Source organism: Halichoeres trimaculatus, unplaced genomic scaffold (assembly GCF_033239565.1).
Source record: "Halichoeres trimaculatus isolate MK-OKI-2021-1 unplaced genomic scaffold, fHalTri1.1 fHalTri1_scaffold_8, whole genome shotgun sequence".
Lineage (NCBI taxonomy): Eukaryota > Metazoa > Chordata > Actinopteri > Labriformes > Labridae > Halichoeres > Halichoeres trimaculatus.
In genome coordinates this window covers 29,756,794-29,782,561 of record NW_027437186.1, presented here as the reverse complement: position 1 = coordinate 29,782,561, position 25,768 = coordinate 29,756,794, and the positions used below count along the sequence as shown (strand labels likewise).

The 25,768-nt window shown below is 37.8% G+C and overlaps 1 protein-coding gene across 1 annotated transcript in view; it reads left to right on the top strand.

The window, feature by feature from the left end:
* The window catches only part of eys (eyes shut homolog), a 265,468-nt gene that overhangs the window by 5,216 nt on the left and 234,484 nt on the right, over positions 1 to 25,768 (top strand). The window contains exons 2-5 of the mRNA XM_074676533.1: positions 6,597 to 7,495; positions 10,546 to 10,662; positions 18,264 to 18,460; positions 24,122 to 24,249. Coding sequence (XP_074532634.1) covers positions 6,751 to 7,495; positions 10,546 to 10,662; positions 18,264 to 18,460; positions 24,122 to 24,249 — 1,187 coding nt within the window. The 5' untranslated portion in view covers positions 6,597 to 6,750. The remainder of the gene's footprint in view (positions 1 to 6,596; positions 7,496 to 10,545; positions 10,663 to 18,263; positions 18,461 to 24,121; positions 24,250 to 25,768) is intronic.

Here is a 25,768-nt window from a genome sequence, read left to right as displayed (position 1 = left end):
ATAATACCGGTATCATTTTTTGACGATATGAATTTGTCATTTTGGAATATTTAAAGTGCAGAGACGCAATGACGTATGACGCTTCCTGCTGTGTGCAAACCAATAATGGCTAAGAGTGAAAGTAGCATGGCAGCATTAAATTCGTCCTTACATGAGGATTTACTGCCTAAAAGAGGAGCTACCTCAGTGATGTGGAAGTGGTTTGGCTGACCAAGGATCAGACACGCAGCAAAACAAGTTAAATGCAAAATGTGCAGGAGAATTATTACAGCAAAGGGTGGTTGTTCGTTTTTCCCCTTATCATCATAAATATCGTTATTGCAAATTTCCTTGAAATATCGTGATATAATTTTGAGGCTAAATTGCCCACCCCTATCCAGGAACTTCCACCTGTATGTGTTGTTCTCACATTAAAGCTCTACTGTTTATTAGATTTCAACTTTTAGCACAGGATGATCTCAGATCTTTTAACGCTACACCCCCTGATTTTAAAACAAGTACTCAGGGCTTTAATGGATTTTAAGTAAAGGAACTTTAACTTATAAAAGCTGCAGTATTTGAACTGAATCCATTCTGTGTCCCTCTCCTCATAGCTCAGCATACAGTATGTGGATATAATTTAACAGCATCAGGATGAAAGAGCACATCTTAGCTCTATGCAGCAGAGAGTGGAGATGCTGACAGCTCATCTCAGACCAAATCATAAGAAAAAAGCTTCCTGTCAGGGGAAAAAAAAACATAAAAAGAAAGGAGAGCAGTCTGAAAAAACTAGCAGCAGCTCAGCTCACAGCCCCTACTGCCCTGTTAATATGAAGGTAGCTCAGTTAACCAAAAATTATACTACCGTATGAATATTTGCCATTTTCTGTTTGCGTAGCTCATAGTGAGACATCATTAAAAACTCCTCACAGAAGCTTAATGAACAAAAAACAAAACAACAAAAACAAACAAAAAAATCAAGCCTTGGCTTTTCTGTGGACTGATTAGTGAAGCAACATCTCTTCATCTGCCGTCTTCTTTTGTCGTATGACAGTCAACACATGACACAGAGCCCCGATGGTTTGATGAGATAATTTGATGTGTCCTCTCTGTGTCTCCCATGGTCATCAGTCAAGCGAGGATTTACACAGCTCCTTGATCCATTGCCCCCTGCACACCTTCGTGGTTGGCATCCTAAAATGTGGGTTCACAGAGCTTTAATGAAAGCAGGAGGCTGAGGGAGACAATTAGTTGACCCCGGCATACGTGACCTCGCTCCTGACCCTATGGCCCTTATTACCAGAGCCACTTCTGTGGAGCCTGCAGTTTAATCCTGACTGATCGATACCTCTAAGGCGTCTTAATATCCTCGAAAACCTTTTTGTTGGTTTATTTAAGCAGAGGCCGACAGTATAGATTTCTGTAATAGTCTGAATAAATTCTGAATGTAATTCTGATTAAATGAGTTTGAACCAGCTCACAATTAGTGAGGATAAATGTGCTTTAGGGTTTAAATGGAATGAATCACGCAGGCTGTGCAGGATGAAACAGCCTCAGTCTCGCTTTGAGTAACACAAATAAGGAGTATTAGAGGTTATTCTGTACTTCATTACAAAGATGAATTCTGCATGTTGTTGCTTTTTGTGTATTTCTGTAAACCGGTTGAAAAAAATGGTCGTATTTCCTCCTGCACTTCATTCCCCTGCCACCACGTCCCCTCAAACATGGATTTATTGCCGTTGCTGCTTATTGACGTTGCCAGTTTGCTGTCACACGTGTGGTGATTTAAGAGGAAGTATTTCTCCCAGCTGTCTCTCCATTCCTAGTCTGGATCACACATCTGGGTGAAACAAGGTTACTAACGTGTTAAATTAGGTCTTCTTACATTGAGAGTATTTTTAGATATGGTTGAATCAAACCCAGTGATTTTATTCTGTTCTATTGAGTCATGGTCACTTCTTGAACAGTCTGATACCTTTCTGCTGAGTTAGTCATGACCTTCACGTTTATCGTTTCTAGATCTTCAGTGCTACATTTGGGTAGAAACTGATCTGTGTTGATCACTAAAACAACAAAAAAAAAAAGCTAAAATCCCCAGAATGAGTCAAATGATGCCTACAGATGAACACATCCACTTGGGGTGGGAGAAAAATTTGAAAATCTATATATCAGTATTTTTTTGTTTGACAATATCAAAACAAGATTTTTTGTCAAAAAATCATTTTCTTTTTTCTTTTCTTTTTTTTTTTTTTTTAATTCAAATTCTTCATTTTAGTCTTTGTTTATAAACTTGATTGGAAAAAAGTTACCACTTTTCTCCAGCAGAGGATGAAATTAGATATGCACCTTTTGATTGGTCAGCCGATTGATCAGTGCCGATTTCCTTAATTTTGTGGGATCAGTGATCGGCCCATCCTTACATATGAAACTGATCTTATTTACCTCCAGCAAGGTCAAAGAGCCAGCCATTGTTGGTTTTTGCTCTGAGACCTAAAACCCGGGACATTTTATTGGCTGTTTGAGTTAAAACATAAAGATTTTATTGTTTCACAGGTGTTGATCAATGATTTTCAATAAAATAAGATTGGAACAGTGAAGGTATATGACGTCAGCTATAAAAAAAAAAAATAAATAAATAAATAAAAAAATTGGTATCGGCCCAAATCTGTATCGGCAGGCCAGGCTTCTTAAAGATTGGTGATCGGACAGAAAATTATGATCGGTGCACTCCTAGATGAAATGTTTCTCTCTGACTCACTTGATGTGCATTTTATGGGAAAATATGGCTCCTGATATAGTCTGTAGACATCATCATCATTTTACTTTTTCACATGGTCTGGTGTTAAGAAAGCAAACTAAAAATCGCAAAAAATGTAAATATTGAAGCACCGCAAATATTGAAGAATCAGCAAAATAGAATCGAAATAGAATCGCAAAAATAGCATATCGTCCCAGCCCTAACACCTGCACCTTGGTGGTCTGTCTGGAGTCTCACAGCTTATTGCAGGATTGTTGCAGGTTTTGCACAGTGTGTGTTTTTAAGATTTTCCACTGAAAACAGAAGCCTGCTGAAACTGATGCTGAGTCTGTCAGCGAACCAAACATCAAAGTTTTAAACCACAGAAAGGAAACTTTCAACTCTGAAGAGCAGCTCTTTGTAGAGGAAATTTAAAAATGTCCTGTTTCTGAAAAACTTCATGAGAGAAGGTTCAAAATCAAGTTTTAATAAATACATAAATTAACTTCTGTTTGTCACCATTCTTCCTCCTGCTCATCATGAACAAACTGCAGAACCTGAAAACAGAAGGCAATCACAGATTTTGTCCTGTAAGAGTTTTAATTTCCTTGTTTTTCTTCCTTTCTTTTGAAATGAAGCACAGCTTTCAGATTTGTTCAGTGAAACACAATAGTCAACTCAGTCCCATGTAAATGAGATCCTCTGGTTGCCCGCTCAGCCCTCATGATGACACTCACAATCTCATTCACTTTATCACTCCCCCTTCCATTGATATTGGTGTTCCATATTCAGCGTTTTATTACTTATCGCCACACAGTTATTCATATCAGGCCTCATGCGCTGATCAGGCAGCAGAGTTTCCTCTTGCAGGGAGGCTTCTCCACTCTGCTGTTTTATCTGGTGCACACGTATGAAAAGGGCCTGAGGGAGAAAGACAATGCTGCCTGCTTTGACTCATCTCACTGTGAGACAGTGAGGCACCGGCAGGGGAGAGAGAATATTTTATCTGACATTGTCACTCTCTGTAGGAACCTCAGGGAAGCCAAGGCTGCTCTGACACACTCGGTCAGCATCACTGCATATGATTATGACAGCTCTGCTAGACCCGCTGAAGACACGAGTCCACGTGTTACAGTCAAAGAGAGTGTTCATGATAGCTGTGCACACTGTCCTGTTTCTAATCAAGTCTGAGGCAGACAGTACTACAACTAGTGTAATAGCCAGGACCACTGCTGCTGACGGCTAGTTTAAAGAGGGGGTATTCTGCTTCCCCATATTTCAAACATGGATTTAAAGTAGAAATACTGGATGTTCACACCAAATATGTGCAGAATTTCAAACCTCTACACGTTTTTATGTTGCAGAAATCCCTGAACCTGTCTGTAAACTGTTTAAAATGTTCCATCCTGGAGAAAAAAAGAAAAGAAAAGAAAAGAAAAGAAAATACATGATGATGTTCTTGAGAACTTAACCAGAATTGCTGAAATATTGAGGTCATCACACAAGGGTCTTCCAATGACCCGTTGGAGGGACGGGTCTCAAACACCAAAGTCTGCCTCCAGAGGGATGGCCAATCAGAGTGAAGGGGGTTTGTGGAGAAGGGAGCTTTAAAGAGACAGCAGCCAAAAGGAAGTGGGTCAAACAGTCTGAAATAAAGGTTTTGCAAAACCCAAGTGTGTGAATAATGGGGATTTTTGTGCTGTAACTCATGTAAAGATACTATTGGGGAACAGAGGGACAGAATAAAGACTTAAAAAACTCAATACCCCTCTTGAAGCAGATGGAAGAATGCCGCTTATTCAGGTCTGAGTTATGATCAGGGTTTTGAATGAGAATCTCGTGCTATTTTGTATAGCATTCTTTACCCAAGGGTGCCAAATATTGTTTTTGTGGACTAGTCTAGTAAAAATGAGAGCAATTCTCTGAACATTACAGCCCAGATCTTCTTTTTGCTGCCGAGCTTCCTTTCGCTAACTCCAATTCTGCCTCTATACCTCTATTCAATTATACAAATGTACATATTCTGGTGATGAAAGCACAACTGGCTTCAAAAAATGGAAACTTTCACTCTTTTATTTAAGGCTTTTTTTTCATCAAAAAACTCTCTGTAGTTTGGTTCTTGGGTGATCTGGCACCATGATTTGGTTGAGGTTTATTGATATTCCATTGTATTTAATCTAATTCAGAGGTCTTGAGTGGAATTTTTAGCTGGGGATCGAACACAGTGACGTAAATGTTGAAGTATTTTGAAAGACAACCAAGGCCATCAGAGAAGAAAAGAATGCTTCATCTTTCTTTGTGGTCATTTCTAATGTTTGTCACAGCCGCAGTGATGTCTTTTGAAGACAATGTGATCAACAGAAACTCGCTGAAATAGCCTTTGTATAGGTTTTCCATACGTCATAGATAATAGTCCTGTGTTATAAAATGAAGCAGAGTGAGTTTTATCTGAAACTGTGACTTTTATATGTGCAGGACTGGAGACACAAAGAGATAAGATGCACTTCTTTGCCTAAAGCAGTTGTCAAAATAAACACAAACCTGCAGATACTTTAAATACAAGGTTAGCTAAGAGATGATAAGTATTGTATAAAAAAGCATCAGGCCTGCAACTTTGAATTATATCAGTGTTATGGCCATTACAGAAACTTTATTGTATTCTCTAAAGCTACTTTGAGGAGCTTTGATATGTAATGAAACGGACCAAAATAAACATAAACCTCAATGTGGCCAATAAAGCAAACCAGAGCATCTGCTTAATGACAGATTACTTCTATATAGTCGTCATAAATGAGTGACACTGGCACCAGTGGTTCGGTGTCAGAGGAGGTAATTAACTGCGTACTGATGAAGCTGATTCTCATTAGTATAATTTGTACAGGGAAGATTTTCAGATTGACAGGTTCGGATATAGATGGGGTCAGAAAACATGGCATTTACATGTGCAAGACCAAACCATCAAAGAGATAAGGGGGACAGATCTGTCCTTTCAGGTATCTTAATGTCTAAATGTGAGTATATATAATGCAAAACAGGTTTCAGGCAAGCATGAAGCTGGGTTATAATTTATGAAAAACCTCTGAGTTGAAATTAAAGCTCATAAGAGACACAAAAGTCCACTTCATTTAAGGTTAGTTCTTCACAGCCAAACTTCACCTGATTATACCTGACGTCTTAGCACATTTTAGCACAATTTCTTGCCCTCCTCAAATCCTGTATTCCTTGGATGTTTCAATTCAGTGTGTGTTCAAGTGTGTAAAAGTACCCAGTCCCCCTTAAATCAAACCACAGTGTTTTATTTTCTGAAACTCTGCTAACTCAGGGACTTCAAAACAAGCCACCATGTTGAGTTAGCCCTGAAGGCTAACTTTTCCAGGCTGTGCAGAGACGTATGAATGAGTGAGGGCTGCTGTGCGGTGACAAAGACAGAGAGCTGGGGAGTTTTTTCAATGTGCGAGTTCAACTTTTTCTGCAGCTTTAGCTAACTAGGTCTATACTTTTTGTTGAGTTGCAGAAGCACTGACATTTTTATTTTCCTCTAGACTAGTTGGATTTTACAAGAGGAACACTACTCAGAGTTGTTGATGTGTTCCAGCTTGAAAAGAGCCCAAACTAAGACAATGCCTAAGTTTTTTTTTTTTTCCTGTGCTGTCTTGCTTTGCCTCTCAGTGTTCACTCAGTGCTCCTCCACTTTGCTGTCTGTTAAAAGTCATCTTTGTATCTTGTGTCAAAAAGCCTGTTTCTGTTTAGGAATAAGCCTTTATTCCTCAGAAAAATAGTTATCCAGTCACTTCGGAGTTCTCTGTTTTGATAAATGTGACTGAATTCTTCATGTGTTCTTAATTTCTAGGATTATTAATCAAATCTTCTTTCTCTTCAGGTAATTGCCTTTCATGTGGATGTCTTGGAGTTAATGGAACAACATCTCACAAAGCACAACAGAAAGTCTTTTCCTCACACATCCTCCAGGTGACACCGACTGGATTTCAAAGCTCCAGATTGGTTAAATTGGTTTTGAAGTACCTAAAGGAAACATGGAGGCCTCATTGTTCCACCTGGTGACCATTTTTTTAGCTTCCCAAATGATCCAGTGCCAAACAGTTTGCAACAGACAAGCTTCCCTTAAATGGCACCTTCATCAACAGACTATTCAAATGAACTGGACTCTCATGGGAAACATCTGCGGGAATGTTTCAGAGTGTTGGGAGTCTCAGAGGACTGAGGAGTCAACCAAGCGCTCTTTCAACTTCCCACAAATGTGCCCTCTTCAGCTGCAGCATGGAGACAAACTGCTGATGTCTGCTGACGAAACACTCAAGTCCTACGGGGTCCAGCTCCTCAATGTTTCAAGAGAAAACTTCGAAAACTGTTCAGTAAATACAAACGTGAAAGATCAGCTTCTTTTCCAGCACAATCTCGATGAAAGAGAGCAAGTGGAGGCCAAATGGCTCGTCCCGGGTCTTCATTACTTCATCGCTCTGCATGGAGAAGACGTGCAGCTGTGCAAGCTTGGTTTAAGGCTCAATGTGTCGGTTAAAACGCAGCTCTGCCAGGCCTCCCCTCTGCTGCGACTTTGTTCAGGGAACGGGATTTGTCAGACATCCCTCTGGGAAGGTGCATATCACTGTCGATGCCACCACCGCTACTCGGGGAGGTTTTGTGAAAAGTCCGATGCGTGTTTGGATAACCCTTGTGAAAACAAAGGAGTCTGTTTGAGCAATGGATCGACGGATCCAAACCACAGAACGTATAAATGCCTGTGTCCTCCACATTTCACAGGTAAGGACACTCATCCCTTCTCCCTCTGACTTATTTGTGTTAGAATTTGGATTAAAAGGACCTGGAATATAAATTTATGTACATATATTTTACCTCTGCTGTACATGTAAGCATCTTTTGATGAAGTGCTTCACATCTGCTCTAAAAGCTCCTGTATGAAGCTGTCAGTATTTTAATCTCAGAGTTACTTAAAATCATCTTGTTTTCCAGCATGAACCCAAACACTCCTCTTTAATGCAAACAGTATAAATATTACATAAGCCTGCATTCAAAACAACTCCTTTTCTAAGATTCTAAGCAGCCAATTTGCACTCCCCACAGCTCGATTACAGTGCCTTGCATAAGTTCTCATCCTCCTCTTGCTCTTCTGTGCTTTCATATCAGATTCTAAAAACTGGATTTTGTCGAGGGTTTCATGTTGAGGACCGAAACAAAAGGTCTGCATTATTAAAGTATCTGGTGGCAGGGAGTATAACATGAAATGAGAAACATTCTGAATGAATAGTTTTTGAGTGATTGCTGTGCAGTGTTTCTGTTTGTAGGGTAACTGGTCTTCTTTTGCTATGTCCGGACCAGGGGGGGCAGCAACTTTTAGCCTCCCCTAAAGTGATACTCCGGGATGGAACAAGTTGGGTCCCATCACAAGATTTAGGGCAGAAATTACCCCTACAGCAGTGTTTTTGTGCAGCAGAAGCCCAGGGTGCACGCACCAAACACCCCCTCCCTGCTTGTCTGCTGGTTTCCTCTGCACTCAGACAGGGCCATATTTTACTTGACCAAAACACAAATAAATGGACTCCCACCGAAAAAATCTGATATCGGTCTGCATTCACGCTTTATTTAGAGAATTTTCAGCTCGTTACTTTCACACAAAAACACAGCTAAATAAGGCTCTAGTTCTCATCGTGTCTCTTCGTCCTGGCAGACTACCTGAGTTTGTTTATATCTGGCACGCCGCGCACGCAGACTGATACACTAAGTGGTGAGCGCCTCGTAGCCAGCTGTGGCTCTGCAGCGGAGGTAGCGCCGTTTTACGACACAATGAGAACTAGAGCCTTATTTAGCGGTGTTTTTATGTGAAAGTAACACGCTGAACATTCTCTAAATAAAGCTTGAATGCAGACCGATATCAGATTTTTTTGGTGGGAGTCTGTTTATTTGTGTTTTTGCTCAAGTAAAATCTGAGTGCATAGGAAACCAGCAGACGAGCAGGGAAGGGGTCTTTGGTGCGTGCGCCCTGGGCTTCTGCTGCACAAAATCACTGCTGTAGGGGTAATTTCTGCCCTGAACCTTGTGATAGGACCCAACTTGTTCCATCCCGGAGTATCACTTTAAAACATTTCCCTGAGCAAAATTGTTCCTGTAAACCATTTGTCTTTGTTTTTACTGCAGGCCAAAGTCACAAGTAGATTATACAAATCAGGTCAGTGACGTATGGAGAAAAAAATAAAGGTAATTGCAAAACATAACCAGACCAGTAGAGGGCAGTAAGGCAACAATATTTTCACTCAGTGAAAATGATGCAATAGATGGAGACAGACAATCTGTGTAGCACTGCAGTTAGCTTGTTAGCATGGAGGATATTCAGCTTGTGCTGGTTTGGATTGTGCTTTATTTTACAGCAGATGGATTTGTTGACACTCAAAGAAGACAAGCTCTAGAGGCAAACTGGCAAAACAATTGGCCACTCTGTCGTCCAAAGCGTGTAGACAGAAGAGGTGGTATTTCAGTTTGGTTATTCACTGACACGTACAGCTGAAGGTTCCTCAGCTTATAGAATCATTCTTTAAACTTCGCCCCCTAAAGTTCCTGGTCAACTGTAAATACATACCCCTTGATAGGACCATTTCCAGGGGTAAATTTATCCCCCAGAACTAAATTTCTGCCCTAGTTCTGGTGGTTGGAGTGCACATAGTTCTCGGGTAAAGTCCTTTGGTTAAAACGTAGCTTTTGCTTTTAGAAGAGAGCATAGACAAAGTGCACTGCCAAAACTGAAATTTAAGCAAGTGTTTGTCTTATTTCTCATAAAAACATCAACAGCAGCATTCACCTAAAAAGTCTGGAATTTTTTTTTTTTTTTACATCCGCCAAGAAGTTTATGTTTTTGGGAGAGTTTGTTTGTCTGTTTGTCTATGAACAACTCAAAAAGTAAGAAACAGATCTTGAAGAAATTTTCAGGAAGTGTTCAAAATGGGATAAGGAAGAAGTGATTACATTTTTGGAAGTGATCCGAATCACTGTCTGGGTCCAGGGTTTTTTTTTTTTTAAAGGATTCTTCATCATTGTGAGATAGTGCTGGTTTCACCATATGTCTATATAACTCCACGATAAATGGTCGGATTGTTTTGCAAAACAAAACAAGACAAGTTCATGATAATTTCTGACAGATGTAAAAGTATGATCCAGATCCTGGCAATATTCTGGATACTAAGATCCAGAATATGAAATATATGCTGGGTCATCAAAATTTTCAACACTGTCAGGTAACAAATTATCATAAAAACCTGCAACTAACACCAAATTGTAGCAGACAGTCTACTGAAAGGGAGTATAACATTAAAGTAGGACTTAAGTGTTGCGTGACTGACAATATGCTTGGCAAAGGTCTGCGCTCTCTGAGTGCTTTTCTAGTTTTAAGACTTTAAATGACAATAACTGAATAGATTTTAAAGAGTGTCAAAAATGTGTCAATAGGGTAATAAAAATGTACTTGTCGAGTTTAATTGCATTCTCAGAAATCTTCACAAATGCATTTTTCATACCCCATTAGCAGATTCTGTTCACTCTTTACAAGCAATTCAGGTTTCATTTTTTTGTCTTTTTACATCTGGAAATAAGAATTATCTCTGGACTTGTCAGATGAATGCAGCTCAAATAGGGTCTGATACATTCTTTTTTTTTATATAAAGTTAGGTGAATACTTGTGAGAAGCACAAGAGGAAGAGCTCCAGTTTAAGTTTGTGCATGCAGACTATCACCACAGTTGCAATAAATCTTTGGTTATTTCTGTTTCACTGTGCAGGTTTGACCTGACTTTCCTTTCCTTTCAGGTGTTAACTGCTCTGAAGTTGTTGGGAAAGAAAACTGTGACAGAATTTGTGAAAATGGGACGTGTGTTCCAGGGTCGCCCGCCTCCTTCAGATGCATCTGTGACACAGGAGTCTCCGGTAAGCAGCTCAGGCTCTGTTTTTTTTTAATGTTGTACTGAAAACATCTTTGATTAAAACTTTGATTTTCTGAGTCCTGATTGGAACACATAATCACTTTTAGAGGTTATTTTAACCAAAGGTAGTGAGAAAGGTTTTACTGCATCCACGGTGTGCAGCAGTGTCATTTGCCTCGGAGGGGCAGCTATCTTTGGAAAAGGTCAAAGCTGAAAACTACAAAAGCCATATATCTTTTAAAGATCAGCATTTCCTCAAAGGCTTTAAACCTGATCCCACCAGACGTTCTATTTGTCATCACAATATATGACGCGGCCACTCCAAATCAAATACCTCATGTTACGAGCGCTGACATGTGGCTGTAAAAAGCCAGGGCTAAACTGCTGGCTAACTGAGCGTGTCACAGTTGATAAAACAAAGGTTTACAGCAATCAATTAAAACAGGATTTATAGCACATTGTTTCTGCTTAGTGCATTAAATCAGAACTTTGATAATGGTCAGTTTATGGGGGCTGGTGAAAAAAAAGGGGATGGCCTGGCTTTGACATATTAAATCTCACATGCTCTAGGTCAAAGCAGAAAGAGGAGCTTCAAATATCACTTTTTTTTTGCAGGGACCAGTAACATCAATTCTGTCTCTTTCCTAATAGCTGTAAAGACACACAAATCATGACATAAAGCAAGGTTTTAATCTGTTATGATTTTGGTGGTGAAGGTTATATCATGATTATTTGAATCCATTTTTAATTTTTTTATTATCAAACGCTAACACAGTTATTGCACGAAATACTTGATTCTGATTGGTCAGTAGTTTGTTGCTATTGATCACATCAGTCTGTGGTTTCTTCGCTGTGTAGAAGCAAAAGAGGAAAGATAGAGAGGTTTAACACACAGAAACTGTACAAATCCATAAATTGAAGATGGCACATGAGTTCAACACTCAACAGAACAGGATTTGGGATACAGTGGTGTCCAAGGAGCGATAAATAGAAGAGAAAATATCATAGACTCTGACAGTGACGAGGCAGAAAAACTCACCCAGGTGCTGCTCTGATTCCTGCAGACACGATGACTGGATGTTGTTTCAGCCTCACTGGGATGTTCAGATTGATGTGAGTAATAACAGCTGAGTTTGGTCATTCAAGAAATGTACTCTGAATAATAAAAAGTAGGTTGACTTTTTTTAGGTTTAAGTAAGCTGATTTTCTTGCTTCATATTGTCACTCTGGTTCCTCTGTCGTAGCTTTACATGATTTACAGATCAAACAGTTCTAGTCGTCTTTCATTCAACCTCTGTCTGAAAGGCTTTAATGAGCTATGGTGTTTCTACGGCCAGTCTACCAGAAAAAGCTGCCAGCTGTAAAAAATCCCATATTTTAATGTTTTTTTTTTGTCTGCATGATTTCACTGATGTCAGCCTAATAGTCTCTAAATAGGGTTTCATTTGAATGTACTCGGACAAGTACAAAAAAGGGATTTTTTTATGAGCTGTGCTGTATTTTTGTTGTATTTTTGTTGTATTTTTTACACCTGACTGCTTGATTTTCTTATTTTTCTGGAGTGAAGTTAGAAAAAAATGTCTTATTACAATGGCTAATGGAGTTTGTCTAAAGAGATGAGTCATGATTTTCAAATATTCCAATAATTGTGTGTAATGAAAATAATAGAACCGTTTATGTGGCTATTATGTCATTTTAAAAAGGTACTTTTTCTGCTGTTTTTAGCAACCCCTGGTTGTAATGTGATATAACTGCTAGACAGTGTTTGAAGGGCATCTGAAATTTGTTCTCTTTTTTGTGTTAAAATGACTAAAATCATCCAAAATAACCTGAAAAAAATTACTGGAAATAGAGACAAAGACAGAGACTTATGCAGAGCTGAAGAGTTCTGGAATGACATACGAGAAAAGCAACAAAAAATTGAGTAAATGCAAAACTGGAATATATTGTGCTTGAAATTTTTTAGACCAACTGTTATTAAAACGAGAAACCCTTCCTGCATCTTAAAGAGATTTCATTCGAACTCTTTGTTTTTTAGTGAGTTCTCTATGTTTCATCCTTTTCAACAGAAGACATTCAAACTGAAGTCACGTTTTCGTTCTTAAATTTTAGCTAGCACACTGGAATTTATCTCAAATAACATAGAACCACTAAACCACATTTTTCTTTTTAGTTAAGAAAATAAATAACAGTATTTTGGCAATCAGGGAACAATAGTATGCTTTACTATTTTTTCTGCTTTCTTGTTAAACAGTAAATTTGAAAATTCATGGGTAACAACAATAATTCTATTTTAGCATTTAAAATATTGTTTTGATTACAGAACTTGCACAAACTGGTGGATTAACCATTACAGAAACAGAAACATTAAAAGATATATTGGTAATCATCTGATTACCATTACTGATCATTTATTGCAGCGATGGCGATGGCGATGCACCATATGCATATTCATACTTCATTTTTGTGAATAAATGATATCCAACTAGCTTCTGTAACATATCACTAACATTATGTCAAGGCTGAAGTGTATTGAAACACATTTGTACTTCTTGTAGTGTTACTTAAACATGTTCCTGGAGGTTTGTGTGTAATACATTAGCAGTGGTGATAAAATTTTTTTTGATGAATGCAAGAAAAATTGCTTTATAAATCAAACTAAGTAGATGTCATTCATACATACAGGTTTCTATGCCCATGGTTTATTCACAACCCCTGTCCCAGGCTTTAAAATCTAAGAGTGTTGAGTTTGAAATATCACACTCAGTAAAAATAGACAAGAGAATCATTGTACGCAATAAAATGTAAGACTTCAACAAAAATGGAGACCAGCTTTATGTAATGATAGAAAACAAGCAGTTCAACAATAGCCACATGCTGTAGGCATCAATCCCATAATTAGTCTCGTTGACTGCAGCAACATAAAACTACATTATCACACAGAAATGTGCCTGAAGAGCTGGATTCTCCTCTGACCGACCTGGATATCACTGTCTGCTGCAAGTAAATAAAAACAAACCCACAGTGAACTTCCTGGAGTTAAAACTCCAGGTGGCTCTTCACATTGATTCATTGTTTTGTTTGGAGCACAATTTGTCCTGGCAGCATTCTTGAAGTGTCATAGCTTTGCCTTTCCAGTCCAGCCCATGCTTTCAGCTTATTATTTTGGAGAAGTGCTTTCAAGGTTACTCCCAGTACTGTCTGGCATTACAGTTACGCAAGAGCAGATTAAGTCTATACAGTAAAAGAAGAGAGTAAAACACAGCGGGAGAGGGTGAAATTATTCATAGGGAAATTCACAGTTTGAAGGGAGCGTGAGCAGACAGCTTTCATCTGACTGAGGGGAGGCTGAATTGAGTGATGGATGCTTATTATCAGAGAAGGACATGGATGATATTTAATAAAGCATTTATGGTCTAAATAAAACTTTAAATAACTGGTTTCTCCTTAGGCTGCTTTCGGACAAGCTATGAATATTTTGTACTGTAATCGTGTCTGACAAATTCTCCAAAGTTTCTGTATCATGCATCAACTCATTTATGAAGTTTCTCCTCTCTGGCCTTTAACATTAAAATGATTTTTAGAACATTTTTGTGGAAAACACAAGAAATGTCTTTGAAATGAAAGCTGTTGTAATCAAGATGAGAAACAGGACAGACATTTTATGTTAGAACAGGAAATTTAGAAACAAGCTGCTTTGTAAAACTGTCCGCGTTTGCCTGATTTGAAAAGCTCAGTCTTCCTCTGATGGGGAACAAACCGGTGAGTTACATGCTCCCTCTGCCTTTGTCGCTTTTATCTAATTTGCCCTAATTGCTGTTGCTCCTTCAAGTAAGCGGACTCCACCGGGTGCCTCCACATAGTCACGGTGTCCTGCTGTCGTTTCGGCTTCTTGGGGGTTCTGTGGAGCTTGTGCTTTCTCTTACAACCCCCCTACCGTCTCCTCCCTCTCTGCAGTTGCCTCATTAATCAACTGGAACTTAGTGGCTGCTCCAGTGCCGGCTGCCCTCATAGGCCAAAGTCTATGCGCACAGAATAATGAGCCAAACTCATGGGACGTTTCAAATGAGATTTTCTTTTGATTTGACTCTCCTCTGCACCACCTCTTGGGTATTTGTTGTAAGGTATTACCATCTTTACTCTGCCGTTTCCATTTGGTGTAAGGTGTTAATTGTTTTCCTGATGCTGTTGGTGGTAATATGATTTTTTTTTACTTTAATTTGGACTTTATTTACATTCATTACCCTTGTTAATCCATTTAATTAGATACTGACACAATGTTGTGACTTCATGCATATTAGAGCGCTGCAGTTAATAATCACAGTGATGATAAGGAGGTTTGAGATAAACAGAGCCGTGGCACACATAAACCAGCTTGGATACAAACGATCATAAAAAGAAATGCAGAGTTCTAATATATCATGCATGACCTAAAGTAAATTGAGAGCCACAGCCATTATCTATGTCATAAATATATGTGAAAGATTAAATGGTGTGTAAATATATGGTCGTTTTCATTGGAGCAACTTTCACAGGACCAGTTCTGAAAACTCAATTTCTGCTGTAAAATGAGTCGAGGAAAAAGCCGGCCCTGAAGTTGTGCACACTAAGATTGATGCCCACAGAGGAGGCTGTGAGGAGCCTCTGGGACATGAGCACTTGTATCAGCAGGGGGATTAAGGGAAATATGCAAAGAAAGAGTCACTGCAAAGATAAATGTGTAGGCACCTTGAGAAGAACACAAAAATGAAAACCCTCACCGGGGAATAACATCAAGTTTTATTCACCTTGAACCTCGAGTGAATTCAGTCTAATTTTATCCTTTGCATACAATGTCATGATGGCATTGGCCTGTCTCTGCTTAAGCTGCTGCTGCTGCTGCTGGGGAAAGTGTTGTGGTACTTCAGTATTAAGAAAAACTACTGACTAAAGCTTATTTAAGAAAACTTTATCTCAGAATATGCTTATGAACCACGCTGCAGCACTGGCTGCTCACTTTACAGTTAAGTGAAAATCCTCCATGAAAATCATTTATTCATCTTTTAGATGACTTTCCTTTAGTTACTGTATTTGGAAAGAGGGTACTGACCTCATTTTGAAATTTAGTCCACACTGAGGATTTACTTTCTAACTTTGGAGCATTATGTGTGTTTTAATGGGAACTTTTTATTTAAACCCATTTTCTATTTGTGCAGTATTTACCAAACTGTTGCATAGTGTAAACCCATCCAAAGTTCTGTTCAAAGCCCTGCATGTCAAAATAAATTTTGTGCCACAATAAAGGTAAAAATGCACAATAAAGAAGGGATACACTGAAGTCCTGATGCTAATACCCACACCTGGGCTTTGGTATCAGCTGATACTAACCTGATCCAACACCAGTATAAGTTTAACATTCTCTCTTTTTTCTAAGATAAGGATGAGAATGAAGATTTAGTTTAGGGCTTTTCTAGCTTTTTGAACACAAATAAAAAATATATTTATATTTCAGCTGTTTGCATTAGGGTGAAAGACATGTAGCTGATAAATGTCAATTAGTGTAACCTGTGTTTAACAGAAAAAAAATCCGATATTGAAACATGTTACCATGAATATGATCTAAGCAGTCTTCTACACTGAAAAAGTAAAATTTAAAAGGATTTTACACCAGCTTACCCAAAAATAGAGACAAAACATGAAGTTTTAGTCCAACAAAACCCATGTTATCAAGTGTAGAAAGAAAACATTTTAAATTTCTCATAGATTATATTTCATAAAAAAATAACTTATTTCATCAGTACACATGCATAACTGATAGGAAGATGAATTTTTTACTGGGCATGCTTTTGTGGTTACACCATTTGAGCATGGGACTCTTTAACTGGTTAAAAATGGTAGAAATGTAATAAAATATACTATGACACCAACAGAAATGCAAACTACACATTTAAACAAACATCTCGTATGTTGTTTTAAACATACTTTTGATACTACAATAATACCCTTTTTTGACACTGTTCCATGATCATTTTATTGGATTATAAATATGTAAACGTGTGGTGAGTAAATCTCCAATATTGACAGAAATAACATTTCAACTGGAGTCGTCAGCAGAGAATAAGTGAGGAACTGAAGTATATTGCAAGTTGTTGTCAGAGTTGATGAAACAAGTGTGAAATATCTCTAAATTACTGAGTTGCTGTAGTTATCTTCCTTCATGATATTTTTTCTCTGCTGTTCAGAAATGTACCTACTCCCTGGCATCAAAAACACACAAAAACATAGAACTTAGTTTGATATATCTGTACTGTTTGTTAGTTCGTTACAAATTGCAAAAAAATGAAAAACTGTAAAGAGATTTGCAAACAAAAGTGCGGCATAAATTTAACTCAAAGAAACGGGACCATTACAAAATTAGAAACTATCTATGAGTGCATTTTTCATCCATTATTGTAATAATAGAAACGAAGATAGGCTTCACATTCTGAATCAAACATGCAAGCTGAAAATGTTTGATCTGATTTCCACATTTCCTTGTTGAAGACCCCTGAGGTGACTGAACCAGGATAACAATGATATCAGTGGAGGCAGATTAATTTAGGAAACACAATAATATATCTGTTTTTGGATTTACTTATTAGTGTATTCTAACAGCAGGGGTTTGCCATTGTCCAGCACCTCTGTTTTAAGGGGTCACGGGCTGAAAGGTTTGGGAACCACTAAAGTACTGGAAGAGGTGGCTTGGAGAAAAACAGCAATGAGTTCAAGGTGGCTTTATAATTCTCAGCTCTTGATCCAAACAAGCTGGCTCTTACTTGGATTCAATGCTAACGTCTTGGTGCCATAAACCAAAGCACACTCTCAGAGGTCTGGTGGAGTCCATATCTTATCAAATCACGCCTGTTTCAACCTGATAAGACCCCCAAAAACTTTATAATGGTTACCAGTTTGTTAGCCTTGTTAACAAATCCCCAAATGTGTATTCATACAAACCCTACAGCAGCTACAGTAATGACTAAGAGTGAGAGCACAAGAGCACACTCTCAAATCCCCGTGGTTAGATTTCAGAGAAACTCAGGCATGTTTTGTTTTGTTGTTCAAAAAGTACAAAGTTCTTCGCTGCAGGATTGATTTCCCTGAAGTGAGTCGACTGAAAATGAATGAAGGCTCTAAAAAGTCCACAGCACCAAAGACGCAGAAGACACAAGCTGATTTTTCATGTCGTGACGTGAAGTGTGTTTCCTTGCTGTTCCGGTTGATGACTTTTGTTGGCCTGAATGCTATCATTTCTGATACGGCTGTTTAACTCCTGCGCGGAAACATGACATCAATCAGAGGAGAGTATGGGAATCTGACAGCAATAATGTCATATACAGTTAGTGTTTCCTTTAGCGTAAAGTAATTATGAGACTATTTGCTTAAATTATGGACATGCAGAGTGACTAAAAGCAATCATGCAGTGGTCCATACTGTGAAATAATTGATTAAAAAGACGTCAATCAACATTTCCTTCATGGAATATAAAATGAGTTGGACGTTTCTTCTCAGACATTAAAGTGGAAGAACGACTTTGAAGCTAATCTTAACTTAAACACCTAACAAACACTTTTCGTTTCTGTTTTTCAGGCCCACCTTGTGAGAGGAGACGTGCCCCCTGTGATCCAAACCCTTGCAAAAATGGAGCTACATGTGAGGAGAACCCCAAAGGTTTTATCTGTCTTTGTCCAGAGGGATTTGGAGGGCTCCTTTGCGACTCCCGAGCCGACGTAGATTGCATGTCATACGCATGTCAAGAAGAACAAATTTGCACCACGGGGGAGCATGTGAGGATTTAATTTCTCTTATTTGTCTGCTGGAGTAGGTGATAAGCAAGAAACAGCAAATAAAAATTAATTTAGTGTTTTGAAACAAGATCAAATAGCTTCAATCTGAAGGCTGTAAGTGCAATTAATATTTCCTGGTGCAGACGAGCCAAGGGAAAGTGAATGTTTGCTTCCTCTAGCATTTTGATTGAATGACCCAGTGCATACTTAAGTACCAGTTTGAAACCGCTCTCATCAAAAGCTTTTTGTATTTGGATGCCAGCTGTAATTTTCACCTTTCACTGGAAATGGTGGTCGTACATTTTGCAAAGGCTGTAGTGTTTCTGAGGACACGCTAGAGAAAATACAGTAATGCTCTAATTGTCTTTCTCTGACCTTTATTTTGTTCATTACAGTGTGCTGAGTGCTCTACACATTTCCACAGCCCACAGTAGAATAACAGAGTAAAGCAGACTCAAGAGGACATTTATCAAAATATTCACCAGCTCAACACAAGAGGCTTAATGTAAATTTTATATCTCTTTAACTATGGATTACAAGAGGAACAGTATTTGCTTTTAATGGTCAGTCAGTGGACATTGTAAACATACAGTGGAAATGCACACGCACAGATGAACTTCTTTTATAGTTTTGCAGTTAAAACCACCCACGGAAAGGCCAAGTCTGAATGTATCGAGGTCGAAGCATGACCTCAACTTTGAGGGACTAATGTTCACTCCAAACCAGAAAAAGCAGGTCATGACCTGATCAGGTTATTCAAACTACACTTAAAAAAAACTGACCCAGAGAGTCAGATTTCCATGAAATCACCCCCCCCCCCAAAATTTCAAGTCCTTTATTCTGTAATCTATCGATGGCATTGTTTATTGTGGTTTGAGAGGGTGTGTGTTTGTGCCAGCTGCAGTATATAATCAAAACTTCTTTTGTCTGCTCAAATATCTATCTTGGGCATTATCTATTTTTTTAACTTACTAGAAAACTGAAACTGAGTTTTGTGTTGCTATCTTGGCACATTTTTTATCCCATAACTACCTGCTGACTATGCATCGTCCTTATTGGTACCAGAATACTAACTTTCAATACAAACACAATGGTAAAAAATATTAATTGTTACATATTCTTTTTTAATTCAAAAAGGTTATAGGAGGGCTGCCAGTGGTGCAACAGTTAGTGCTGCAGCCTCACAGCAAGAAGGTCACCGGTTTAATTCCCAGCTTGGCCGATGGGCCTTTCTCTGTGGATTTGCATGTTCTCCCTATCCATTCATGGGTTCTCTCTGGGTACTCTGACTTCCGCACTTCCAGCTTCCTCCCACAGTCCAAAAACATGCTCATCAGACTCACCAGTCCAGCACTGCAAAAAAGTGAAATCTATCAATCAAGTGTTTTTCTCTTGTTTTAAGTCAAAAATGTCTTGTTATACTTAAAACGAGCCATATTTAACTGGTCAGTCCAGAAAAAAATCTTGTTTTAAGTTGTTTCGGACAAAAATTAGGTCTGAATTGCTTATAACAAATAAAATAATCTGCCGATGGAACAAAAAAAAAATTGCTCAAACTTTCTTAAAACTAGAATAATGTCTTAATACAAGTAACTTTTTTCTTGTTCCATTGGCAGATTTTTTTTGTAACCTGTTCCAAGCAATTCAGACCTCATTTTTGTCTTTAACTAACTTGAAATAAGACATTTTTCTAGACTATTCAGGTGAATGGGGCTTATATTAAGTCTAAAAAGACATTTTCTACTCAAAATAAGACAAAAACACTTGATAAGATTTTAGTTTTTTACAGTGAGGGTGTACCCCACCTCTCGCTCAATAACAGCTGGGATAGGCTCCAGCCACCCGCGACCCTGAATGATTATAGGATGCAGTTTGAAAAGAAAAGCCATAGTAAAGTAAATAAGTGAGACAACTGTCACAACTTTTAATACTCCTGCAGTCATCACCTCTGCTCATGGATTAACTCTCAACCCTAAAGCCAGAGCAGGGCTAATGCAGCTCATGAGCCACGCTTCTCTTTGCCTTTGAATGTGTCGCTCTTTGATAATTTACAAATTTCTGACCCTAACTGTGGGAATGCTTTGAGGAGAAACAAACAGCCAGATGTGTGGAAAATAAGCCATGTAGAAGCTCCTTAAACAGATGGATAAAATCCCAAATCAGGCGACCCATTTATCAGTGGAGGTTGACCCAGCTAATTTACAAGATGGTCCACAGTATTAATTGATGTGTGACGGGCTCTGTCAGCGGCTACCTTCAGCTCACTTGTTAGTCTTGTCTCATTTTGTTTTGACACAGTGAAGATGTTGGTGAGCCTCCTTGACAAGTAAGGTGACAGAGTTTTTTTTGTGTTTTTCAGTGATGGCATGTTTTTTGACATTTATTTTACTCCAACAAGATTTACAAAGTGCCTTTGACTCGTGTCCAGCTGCAGGTTGAGGGCATTTCTCTAAGGCACTTTCATTTCCACATAGCATTATCAGCCATGCTATAAAAGTTAGTGAGACAGTCAGACTCTCAGGATCTTGTTCTGTGTTTCTAGTGGACTTTTTTGAGGACTGTAATCCTGCAATAGACAGACTTTCTTGCATCTCTATTAGAATGAGCTGGGGGAGAAACAAAAGGGGTTTAAGCAACAACATTTAAAAAAACAAGCCAGGGAACTACAACCTGAGAGTGGCAATATTCATTAGGGACTTCATGGGAAAACAAGCTTATATTATGCAGACTTGTAAATGAGCAAGAGAAAAAGAAACTCACAAAATATACAAGCATTGAGGTTTGCCTGGTTAAAATTTCATGTTTGATCTGCGACTTTAGACTCAGACTCTGAAAAAGCACCTTCAGAGAAACATGCTGTTTTCCATTTAAATGTGTGGTGTTCAGTGATTACTCATCGTCCAATCTTTGCCTTCACATCTCAGACATGCTGCAGCGTTGAGGCTTTATGTCAGAGCTGACGTAGGCCAGTGTTGAATTAACTTTAGGTCAGGGGTTTTTGAACAATATCAAAGAGTCTGAAATTAATTCTCGTGCTTCTTTATGACCTACAAAACAAAACAAGCAAGATTAGTTCTTTTTGAGTTGCATTCAATGTCTGCAACTTTTGGCAGCCATGATTCACAGCCTACTCAAGAATCAGTCATTGTACTTTTTATTTGTTAAAAGACAGCAGAATGAGACGTTCTGTTAAAAAGCTTGTGTCACATGTTCAACTGTAATAACTGCATGAGTTTTCATTCAGCATGCTTTTAGCCTTGAACTAAAACACTCATCAAATTTTCTGCACTGTCAGATGGGAAAATGCAAAACTTCATGAGCATAAGGAATATAAAAAATGAGAGCATAAAGACTTCTAACAAAGCAATGTTTAAATATAGAATGTTTATGATGCATGTTTACTAACAAATATTAAATCAATCTGTATCGTGAGACCCTCTGACACTCACATAACCTGAACGTCACTGAAGCCCTTTTACCTTCTGTTACTCAGTGCATATGTACTAGGGATGGGTACCTTTCACATTAGAAACCATACGGTACCCGGTACCCGGTACCCGGTACCCGGTACCCGGTACCTCGCACTCAGTACCAGTACTCAACGATACAAATTTTTGGTACTTTTTTGTGTCTATGTTGTAAAAAACTAGTTTTTTTTTTTTTCAATTATACATATTTATTCTTCAATATATAATTGCAATGCTGTGTTCATGTCCAGCATGGAAAATCACCTACTCTTCCACTCCCTCACAGTCACAAGGATGCGTTCAGGTACCTAAACATGGTACCTTTTGGTTTTACGTGAATTGGTAGCCGGTGCTTTTGACAGAATTTGGTCGGTACCTATAAAAGTACCTAATTCGGTACCAATTCCTAATATGTACGCATTAAAACCATGAGCTTGAAAGAAAAGCAATTCAGTTCTCTTTTCAGATGCATTTGTTGTTTTTTTGTGATATTTTTTCTTCTTGGATACCTAAGTGTCAGTGCATAAGGTTTTGGCTTAATCACTCAAGAAAACCATCTAAAACAGGTCAACCCGTTAAGATTAAGCATTGTGAAAGTCTGCCAGGACATATTTTTACGTATTTAAATATTGTACTACAATTTTTAGGAGTATTTATATTTGCTTTACATCAATATCACTCTTATATTCCAAGTTTTAAAAATATGCATTGACTTATATCTTAATTACTACAATAAACTGTTTAAAAGTGCAATTGCTAAAACAAACAAACAAACAAAAAAACGTTTTCACTTTATTAACATATACTTCAAAATACAGAAATTGTATCTGTATCCCTCCAACTTGTGAATGAAAATAAGATGAATATTTACCTTTGGAACCTCAGAAAGTTTATTTTGAGTCTGTTTGTAACCTGCTTTTTGGTCAAATCCAAAATAAAGAGAAAACATTAACATCAAAGCAAACTATTTACAGCAGTATAACACGTGTCTTTGCATGCCAGATACTTACAAACACACTAATGTTATGAATAAAGCTATTGGTCATTTATAAAAAAAAGTTCATTTAAAAACAAAAGAAAATCAATATTATTATTATTATTATTTTAGTATAGAAGAACACATATGATGACATGATGATGTTCCCTTTTTAACAGGGGAAGCGCTACAAATACATGTGGTATTGTTTATTAAAAAAAAATTATGTCCGCTTTCTTGTGTATTTTCTCAAACCCATCACTTCAGTGAAACAATGAAAAAGCTCTCTGAGACCTGGTGAATGTGTGAATCACAGTAATACTTCCCAGATTTTGTATACAAGAAGAATGATTGATTTATTTAATCTGGTTTTAAACCTTCAGCTTATTGAAAATGAAAATGAAAATTGTAGGACTGTTTAAATTTTCTCGCTAGCCCAGATTCTTAAGGGGTTGCAGCAGTAAGAATTCTACATACCAATTTGTGTCACCTGTGACACACCCGGAGAGTTGTAAATTACTTATTTAACATGGAATAAATGGGGATATTTTCACCCAAATATAAAAAAAAATCATGACAAGACTGCAGATTATGTAGCTCAATTTTTGTTGGGGACAGGCAGACCTGATAAATTTGTCATTTTAAAGAAAGATATAAAAAAAAATAAGATTCAATTTTTTGGAGAATCTAAAACATAAACTAATTTACAGTTGTCAGAAATCATCAGCCATTTAGTAAGTTGAAGACATTTTTGGATCATTTAAGTTTCATCTGGTTCAACTGTTGGACAGACACAGTAAATGGATGTTTCTGGTATAATGTCTCAATGATAAGTATAACTAACTTTTTGTCCACAGGGGGCGCCAAAACAAACACATTCTGAGTGACTTTATAGGGATTTTAGCTATTGTAATAAAAAATTACAAATCAGAGGTCAACAATTTTGTATCCGATCACTTGGACAATGCAAAGGCAGTTTGTCATTGACGGTTCTTGTAATGAGGTTCTTTTTTCTCTCTGACGACAGAGAAACAATAAGACAGCTTAGATTGGATCACACATAATTATATCAATCAGTAAGGAATTCTTGTTTCAGGCCGATCCTGACAGTGGACTGCTCCTTTATTGATAATGTCCCTACAGTAAATGATCCTGTGTGCAGTCTAACCCTGTTCCTTCAGGCTGACAGCTGACCTGGTTTATTGTGCCTCTGTGCAGGACTCCGAGTGTGTCTGTGCAGATGGGACCGTGGACCCAGCATGCAGGAGGCAGCTGAGCCTGTGCAGCCCATCTCCGTGTCTCAACAATGCCACCTGTGTGTCCAGGGGAGGTGATTATGCATGCAGGTGAAAAACATACAGCGATCTACAGTAATAGAGGCCACCGTGATGGGCACCTTTAGAGATGATTGGGATGTCTTGTGTGTGCATTCTCCACAGAGAGTGGGAAAAAATGGGTCTTTTTTATATTCCATCCATTTAATGTGATTAGGATTTACATTCTCCTGTGAAGCTCTAATGCCTACCTGTCTGACTCTACCTCATTGTTGGCTGTGGATTTTCTCCTTTTTTTTTCTCATAGCTGATAAATCTCATGTCTGAGTCTAAGATTAACAATGAGCTCACCGTAAAGAGTGTTATACGGTCTGTGAATCTAAAGCCTGGTGTTGCTCATTTGTCTGTGAAATTCACTGGATTGATAATTCAAAACATTCAAACACAGAAGAAACATTCAGACACACATCAATGAGCCAAATGTTAGTCTGGATGAACATGAACCATAAACTGCAGAACTTTGTTTCATAACTTATTCCTCAGATAAAACACCCTGGAGCTGTGGATACCAGCTTGCACATCAAGCATGTGAAAATCCATCTCAGAAAAAAGTTACAAAAAAGCACCAGAAAGACTGTTTACTCCTCATGACCCACATATTGAAATTAGATTATTGGGAAAAAGACCAGTTATTTCTTTATACTGACTTTCAACACTTGTGCTCTGAGCTGCAAACAAACAAAATAAGTTTTAGTTGAGTTTGGCAGTGAGAATGGAGTTGAGAAGCAAAAATTAATTTTCTTCGGACAATTTTCATCATTCATTGTTAAATTACATGTATTGATTTTAGGTAGCTACAAATCAATACATGTTGAGTTTCAAAGACCTCTGTGCCATCAACAAGATAAATTATTTATCAAATACCTGTTAAAAGTTTGAAAAAAAAGAAAAAACATTTGAACTCCCTCAGGACTATCATTCCACTACAGGCAGCTGAAGTTGTTTTTTTTTTTTTGTTTTTTTTTTTTGCCCCATTGAAAAATGGCTGTTGTCATAAAATTATGCACACTCCTTTTTCAGGAAAATTGTCAGTTATTTTCAAGAAGTTGAAATAAGATTAACACCAAAATTGTTTTTAATTTTTTTTTAAAGAAGTATTTTCTGTATTAAAAAGATGCATTTTTCTTTAACAACTTTATTACAAAAACTGCCAAGGAAGTCAAATGTGATACCAAAAAACAAAATAAACAAAACAATATAACAATATTTTTGTGCATTTTGTTTTAATGGTCAATACAAATCTTAGTTGGCCAAAAATCAGAATTTTCTAGCTATGAGTCAGTTCCAAGGCTTAAGGTTTAAAGGAAAAAAAAAGTAAAAAATATGTCAAATGTCAATTATTAAACAGATGTCAGCCAAATTGCTTGTTGTGGTTTTGTCAGTAAGTACATAGACCGTGGTTAGATCAGCTGACACTTAATTTATGTTGGCCTATTCTGTACAGCACTTTGTAAAATTGCTTTTAAAAAGGGCCAAATAAACAAAGTTCATTATTATAATTATTATTATGAGTACCAGTTTTCAAATAAGC